The sequence below is a fragment of the Mandrillus leucophaeus genome, unplaced genomic scaffold (assembly GCF_000951045.1).
Source record: "Mandrillus leucophaeus isolate KB7577 unplaced genomic scaffold, Mleu.le_1.0 Scaffold338, whole genome shotgun sequence".
Taxonomy (NCBI): Eukaryota; Metazoa; Chordata; class Mammalia; order Primates; family Cercopithecidae; genus Mandrillus; species Mandrillus leucophaeus.
The window spans coordinates 328,195-336,782 of NW_012103565.1; the positions used below are offsets into that span (position 1 = coordinate 328,195).

Below are 8,588 nucleotides of genomic sequence, written 5' to 3' on the forward strand. Positions count from 1 at the left end.
TTAAGTATTAAGTATTCTATGCATTATTATTAACCATAGTCACCATGTTGTACAACAGATCACTGGAACTTACTTGTCCTAACTGAAACTTTGTACCCTTTTACTTAATATTTATACTAACCAAATAAAGTAATACCTGAGAAAAAGTCATTGAAATCTCTGTAGTAGTACAGTCATGCATCACTTAGTGATAGGGGGACAAGTACTCAGAAATGCTTCGTAAGGTGATTTTGTTGTGTGAGCATCGTAGAGTGTACTTACACAAGCCTAGATGGTATAGCCTGTTACACACCTAGGCTATATAGTGTAGCCTGTTGGTTCTCGGCTAAAAACCTGTGCAGCATGTTACTGTACTGAATTTCTTAGGCAATTGTAATACAATGGTAAGTATTTGTGTATTTAAACGTAGAAAAAGTACAGTAAAAATACAGTATTATAGTCTTCTGGGACCATTGTCATATATGCCATCCGTTGTTGACTGAAATATGGTTATGCAGCACGTGACTGTGTATGTTAATGTGTCCTAGCTCTCTTTTAGTGACCACTTACTAAGTCCATGTGTTCTCAGATGGAAAACGATTGACACCTGGGCCTGCCATGTGGCATCACCCTGACACAGGTTCTCACCGGGTCGATTGAGTCTGCTGATACAACCTAAAACTTGCTTGTTAGATTTTGAAGCACTCATCCTGAGTTTCCATGCAGGGGAATGTCTAGCTGTCAAGAGGGGATCTTGGTGTTTTGTGTTCCACTCTGGGACTCAGCTGTCAGCATTTCTACCCTTAATCTCCATCATCAGCAGGCTTTGGAAGACAGCTTATCTGCCTCATGTTCGATGATGGAAGACATAATCTGAGTTCTTCTTTTTAAATGCAGAATATCTTCCTCACTCAAAATGGAAAAGTGAAATTGGGAGACTTTGGATCTGCCCGTCTTCTCTCCAAGTATGTGTGTCTGTTCTACGGTAGTGACAGTAATCAAAACATCCATTTTCAGGAATGTTCTGTAATCATTCTTTGCCTTTTTTTGGTTTTAGTCAGATGGCATTTGCTTGTACCTATGTGGGAACACCTTATTATGTGCCTCCAGAAATTTGGGAAAACCTGCCTTATAACAATAAAAGGTGAGTGCTGCATATTTGATGTAAGGATGCCCATTTGGTGACAGGCATTTTAGCCTGCAGATGATGCAAGAGTCCGATGTCACTTCAAAACAGATGCATGGATCATATTGGTTTTTAAAAAATATATCTGAAAGCAGTCTGGAATCTATATTTCTAATCTATGTTGCTAGGCTGCTAGATAAAAGTAATAGTTTTCCAATTGCTATTAATTATAGCTGAGAGGAGCAAATGCTGAAAGAAAGGCCAGTCATTCTAGGGACGGTATGAATTATATCAGTGGTTCCCAAACTTTGCTGCTCCCACTTATAAAAATCCCAAATCCCAGGTTGCATCTACGCTAATTAAATCATAATGGCAAAGGGTGAGAAGCAGGCACCAGTAATTTTTCAAGATCATTGGGTGATTCCAATGTACAGCAACATTTGATAATCAATAGATTGTGTCATTGAGTTGGCATTTACAGGGCTAGATTGTAAGCACTTGGTTGATAGGTAAATTGATTGAAGGAGGTTAGTATGAAGGTCTTAATGATTTAAAATGCAGTATTTTTTTCTGAATATAAGTTATATGTGCCTATTGTGGGGATGGACGTGCAGGGAAGATTGGAAATAGACCTGTAAGAAAGGACATGGAAATCACCCACTCTTCCCAACTGCCAGTAATATTTTAATGTTTTTTTCTTCATTCACTTTTCCCCCTAAAAGTATATATATATATTTTATATATATATATAAAGTATATTTTATATATAATTTGCTTTTGTCATTTTATATTATAGTCATTTCCCCACATACTTAAACTCTTCATAAATTTTCTAATGGCTGCATATATTTTACTATATGGCACTTCCAAAATTTACTTAGTAATTCCTCTGTTGTTGGCCTTATATTTCTAGATTTCAGTCTCATAAACAGTGCTGTAATTAACATACCTTTTGTATATAAATTTATCCTTGTTTTATATCACATTCTTGGCATGGATTCCTAGAAGGAGAAACAACACTGTTGTTACTTTATGCTGACTTGCTTTCTGAAAAGCAAATATACTAAATAGGTTTCTTAAAGAGTAGAATGGACTGAATGGGGGCGAAACAGTTCTACAGGGACTTGTTGGGACAATTGAGGAAATTTGGGTATGCAGTAAATATTAAATAATGTTACTGAATTGAGATTAAATTCCTTGGATGTGATAACAGTATTGTGTTTATGAGGGAAAGTGTACGTCTTTGTTCTTAGGAAATACATGCTGATGTGTGTAGGGATGAAGTGTTTGATACCTGCAACCTTTTTTTTTTTTTTTCTTTGAGATGGAGTCTCACTCTGTTGCCCAGGCTTGAGTGCAATGACACAATCTTGGCTCACTGCACTCCGCCTCATGGGTTCAAGCGATTCTCCTGCCTCAGCTTCCTGAGTAGCTGGGACTACAGGCACCTGCCGCTACACCCGGCTAATTTTTATATTTTTTAGTAGAGGCGGGGTTTCACCATATTGGCCAGGCTGGTCTCGAACTGCTGACCTTCTGATCTGCCCTCCTCGGCCTCCCAAAGTGCTAGGATTACAGGTGTGAACCACCACGCCCGGCCTGCAACCTTTTTTCGAGAGATTCAGATAGATATAGAGGAGGGAGATTAGCACCCAAACATGGCCAATGAAAATGATTGGGGAACCTACGTAAGGGCATGTGGACATTTGCGACTTTTCTGTAGATTTGAAATTAAAATAGAAAACTAAAAGGGGAAATAGTTGGTAAAAACCATTAATTAAAGTAAAAAAATACCATTTAGAAAAGTCTAGAGGAGCTGGGCCTGGTGGTGCGTGCTTATAGTCCCAACTACCTGGGAGGCTGAGGCAGGAGGATTGTTTGAGCCCAGGAGTTCAAGGCAGCAGTACAGTGACATCATGCCTGTGAATAACCACTGCACTCCAGCCTGGGCAACACAGTGAGACCCCATCCCTTAAAAAAAAGAAAACGGTGGCCGGGCGCAGTGGCTCATGCCTGTAATCCCAGCACTTTGGGAGGCTGAGGCCAGCAGATCACGAGGTCAGGAGATCGAGACCATCGTGGCTAACATGGTGAAACCCCGTCTCTACTAAAAAGAATACAGAAAAAAAAAAAAATTAGCCAGGCGTGGTTGCAGGCACCTGTAGTCCCAGCTACTTGGGAGACTGAGGCAGGAGAGTGGCGTGAACCCGAGAGGCAGAACTTGCAGTGAACCGAGATTGCACCGCTGCACTCCAGCCAGGGCGACAGAGCAAGACTCCGTCTCAAAAAAAAAAAAAGGAAAGGAAGAATCCTATCCCTTAGAGCCATCCAGCAGACTGTGTGGAAAGTAGAGAGCTGCCCAGCAGGAGATGTGATCAAAGGCTGGGTGCTGTGTCCAGGGTGGTGGGAATAGAAGCCTCACTGGATGCCTTCCAGAGTCCTTCTCCAGCTGTGATCAGCTGAGTCTGTAAATATTCCCTCTTGCTACTGAATTCCCAAATGCTACTGAAGTGATATTTTAACCACCCTGATTTGAAGGGGTGGGGATTGAAGAGCAGAGAGTTTTATTGTGAACATTACTCTTAGGAAGTATCTAGGTGTTAGACCAAAATTATATGTTTTAATACCTGGGAATTACTTGTGATATCTGTTCTTATTAAAGGTAAGAAATTATTTTTTGTTCTAGAAAATACATAACCCACTTGTGATTACATTGCTTCTTTATGCTTTCAGTGACATCTGGTCCTTGGGATGCATTCTGTATGAACTCTGTACCCTTAGGCATCCAGTAAGTATGGCATGCAAAATGGAAAAGGCAGCTTGTCATATCTAGCTGAGTCCTAATAATGTGACAGATTCTAGTTGGCAGTTTGCTTCCCTAGGATGAAGTCATTATAAAAGTTTGTATATGTTTCCAGTGCAGTCATCTGCCCTGAGTTAGTTTTGTAGCATATACTAATAGGAAATTTCCATTATTTAGTTTTGCTGTGCAATACATAACCTTTCTCTCTCTCTTTTTCTTTCTCTTTTCCTCTTTTCTTTCTTTTTGCTATTCTTAATTTTTTATTTTGATAAATATAAAACTTGCCATTTTATCCATTTGTAAGTATACATTTCATTGTCATTAATTACATTCACAATATTGTGCAACCATCACTACTATCTCTTTGGGGGTTTTGTTTTGTTTTGTTTTGTTTTAGAGACGGAGTCTTGCCCTGTTACCTAGTCTGGAGTGAAGTGGCGCGATCTCAGCTCACTGCAGCCTCCACCTCCTGGGTTCAAGTGATTCTCCTGCCTCAGCCTCCCAAGTGGCTGGGAGTACAGGTGGATACCACCATGCCCAGCTAATTGTGTGTGTGTGTTTTTACTAGAGACATTTTTGTATTTTTTTGTATTTTCCCCATGTTGACCAGGCTGGTCTCAAACTTCTGACCTCAGGTGATCCACTCGCCTCAGCCTCCCAAAGTGCTGGGATTACAGGTGTGAGCCACTACGCCCAGCCACTACTATCTCTTTGTAAAACTTTTGTCATTACCCCAACCAGAAACTCTACCCATTAAACAGTTACTCCCCATTTCTTCCCTTTCCCCAGCCCCCCAGTCTAATTTCTGCCTCATGAATTTGCATATTCTAGATATTTCATACAACTGGAATTATACAACATTTGCCTTTTTGTGTCTGGTTTATTTCACTAGCACAGTGTTTTCAAGGTTTATTCATATTGTAACATCTATCAGGATTCCATTCCTTTTTATGGCTGAATAGTATTCCATTGAGTGTATAGACATGTTTATCCATTCATCTGTTGAGGGACACTTGAGTTGTTTCTGTCTTTTGGCTGTTGTAAATAATGCTGTTATGAACAATGGTGTACAGGTATCTGTTAGAGTCCCTGATTCCAAATTTTGAGGTCTGTATCTAGCAGTGGAACTGCCAGCTCATATGGGAATTGTATTTAGCTTTTTGAGGAAGCACCAAACTTTGCAAGAGTGGCTGCAGCATTTTTTTCCTCACAGCTTTTTGCAGTTAGATTTCACTTATCATATGAGTTTCCTCTCTAACTGACATATCATGAAAACATAGACTTTGCCCTATTGTATGTTTTTTCAAGATATTTTTAAAAATATGAACCAAAAAAAGGTTAAATAACTTGTCCTGCTTGTTCAGCCATAGTTTATTACATAGAACAACAACTGCAGGGCTAATTCCTATTAGTTCTTAGCTTTGCATAGAAATAAATTCTGTTCTTTGGGCACAGATTGAAAGTTGACTTTTTTGCAGATGTACTTGAGGGCACATAGAGCTCAGAAGAGGGTGAATGGTTGAGAAACAATCGTTATCACTACCAGATGAAAGTAACTCAAACTGAAGACACCTGGTATTAATGAGAGGTTATCTTTGAATATAAGTGGTTTATAATGATAGCTACACAGTTAGAACAACTTGCGGAACCTTTAAAATGCTGATGCCTAGGCCCACAGCACAGTGATTGAAATAAAATCTCTGAAAATGTTCTGGGCATTACTGTTTTTAAAACAGGTGATTACAATGTACAGCCCAAGTTGAGAGCCACCATAGTCTACGAATAAAATTATTTTTAAAATTCCAACATCTTTTAATTCTTTACTTCCTGATTGTATCTTTTTTCATAACTTACATGTACACATTCTTCTTTTTTCTAGCAAGAATGAGTATTAAGGACTATAGTGCCCAGAATATTTGGCACGAGATCTGTCATCCCTTGTCTGCTTGAAGACAAAAGTTGTTCTCAAACCTTTGGGAAATGCAGATAGTGTAATGGTTAAAAAGCCGGAGGCAAAGCAGATTCAGCAGTAGTTGTCATTATCAGCATTTGTACTTTGTTACGTGTTGATTTCTCTTTTTCATATATTCACTTGCATTTTTTATTCACAGGACAATATACTTTTTTGAAAATAAACTTCTTTTAAATTTTAAAACAGTTTTAGATTTACAGAAAAATTACAAAGATAGTACAAAAAACTTCCATATATGCCAAACTGTAATTAACATCTAATATAGCCTTGAGGTGTAGAAACATTTCTTAAGCAAGATTCAACAAGCAGAAACTATTAAGGAAAAATGATGAATAAATTTGACTATACTAAATTTTAAAGATACCATAAATAAAAACATACAGATCAGCAGAAAACATTTTCAAATGTAACTAGCAGCAAATTAATAAAATATCTTTTTTTAAATTTTTATTTTAAGTTCTGGGGTACATGTTCAGAGTATGCAACTTTATTACATAGGTAAACGTGTGCCATGGGTGATTTGCTGCACCTATCAACCCATCATGTAGGTATTAGGGCAATACACTTTCAAGGTAGAATGCTAACACATTCTTTCATAAGCATTTCCAAGGCTGACATCTCATGTTAGTTCTGATGTATTTATTATACATTGAAAACTTTAAAAATTTTACTCCAGTCTGTCGTCGTATATCCCACAGTGTTACTCGTCAAATTTTAATAGCTGCTTTAATGACGGGAATGGTTAAAAAGGATTTTGCAGTAGAAGTTTAAAATTGGAAAAGTCTGGCCAGGTGCTGTGACTCATGCGTGTAATCTCAGCACTTTGGGAAGCCAAAGTGGGAGGATCGTTTGAGCCCAGGAGTTCAAGACCAGCCTGGACAACATAGCAAGACCCTGCCTCTAAAAAAAAAAAAAAAAATTTAAAAATTAGCTGGGCATGGTGGCATATGCCTGTAGTCCTAGCTATTTGGAAGGCTGAGGTGGGAGGAGCACTTGAGCCCGGGAGGTCAAGGATGCAGTGAGCTGTGATTGCACCGTTGCACTCAAGCCAAAAAACCACCTGTAGAAAACCAGCAAAGTCTGAAGTGCGTGTTGCTATGGAGCAGGCCTGGCAGTTTCTGGGGAGGGGCAGAGCAAAGGGATATTACACTTATTATAAACCTTTTAGTATCATTTGATGTTTTAAAAAGCCATATGTATATATTACTTTGATTTTCAATATATACTTATAATGTATATCTGCAAAATCATTAGGACTAATAAGGTAGACAAAGCAGGTATTGATGGAAATACTTTTTCTAGATGGCAAAGGTTTTTACCATTCACGCTTGACTTTCTCCTAAACCACCTTAAGATTATATAATGGTATCTTAACGGCACCTCTAGACAGAAAAATGACCAGATAGCAGATATGTTTATAAAATTAAAATAGTCTACATAACTGGTAGTTTCTTACTTCCATTTCTTCCCCTGTATCTGCTTGTAAAGTTCAATTTTTCTTTTCAGTTTCAGGCAAATAGTTGGAAAAATCTTATCCTCAAAGTGTGTCAAGGGTCCATCAGTCCTCTGCCATCTCATTACTCCTACGAACTTCAGTTCCTAGTCAAGCAGATGTTTAAAAGGAATCCCTCACATCGCCCCTCGGCTACAACGCTTCTCTCTCAAGGCATCATAGCTCGGCTTGTCCACAAGTGCCTATCCCCCGAGGTATGATCTGTGTTGGATTGGCTGTGAACAGTTTTCAAGTGTATGGTAAAATGGTTTGTTATCTTTTAACATTACATGTTACATGTGCTCATCAAAATCCAAATGGTACAGAAGTATATTAAAAATAAAAAATTAAAACCTCCTTTCCTTCCTCTTTTCCCCCCAACAATGCTATTGCCCAAGTATAATCACAGTTTGTATATCCTTCCAGACCTTTTTTAGACATATATAAATGTCTGCATTTGTCTATCTAAATTATATGTACTTTTTTTTTTTGAGATGGAGTCTCGCCCTGTCGCCCAGGCTGGAGTGCAGTGGCGTGATCTTAGCTCACTGCAACGTCCACCACCCTGGTTCAAGCAATTCCCCTGCCTCAGCCTCCCAAGTAGCTGGGATTACAGGCACACACCACCATGTCCGGCTAATTTTTTTGTATTAGTAGAGACAGGGTTTCACCATGTTAGCCAGATTGGTCTCGAACTCCTGACCTCAAGCAATCTGCCCGCCTCGGCTTCCCAAAGTGCTGGGATTACAGGTGTGAGCCACCATGCCCGGCGTATATGTACTTTTTTAAGTGGCACTTTTGTTTTTCAACTTGAAATATTATTGTGCTGAAAATGCTGATGATGAAATGATATCACAGCAGTATCTATAGAAAAATATGTTTTCACATCTTTAAATTCTCAACTTTAAATTTCAGATCATCATGGAATATGGTGAGGAGGTATTAGAAGAAATAAAAAATTTGAAGCATAATACACCAAGAAAAAAAAGTAAGAATTTTGGACAGAGTATATTTTGTGAAGTGCTCTTTTAAAAATATACTATAACAGAAAAGAAATACATAATTTTTAGGTTATTAGAGATGATTATCAGAGATACTCCTCAAATGAACATTTTCTTTTTGTTATTTTAGATGTAATTCTGTACTGAGTACTGTCCTTTTTGATCCCTGAAACAATTGGGGTTTTAAAAAGCCTAGTTTTGGATATTTTAATGAC

At 38.3% G+C, this 8,588-nt stretch overlaps 1 protein-coding gene across 1 annotated transcript in view; it reads left to right on the forward strand.

The window, feature by feature from the left end:
* The window catches only part of NEK3 (NIMA-related kinase 3), a 39,648-nt gene that overhangs the window by 14,714 nt on the left and 16,346 nt on the right, over nt 1-8,588 (forward strand). Inside the window, 8 exon segments of the mRNA XM_011988739.1 lie at nt 13-38; nt 169-172; nt 421-438; nt 858-944; nt 1,037-1,123; nt 3,839-3,893; nt 7,387-7,587; nt 8,288-8,360. Of these exon segments, the coding sequence (XP_011844129.1) occupies nt 13-38; nt 169-172; nt 421-438; nt 858-944; nt 1,037-1,123; nt 3,839-3,893; nt 7,387-7,587; nt 8,288-8,360 (551 nt within the window).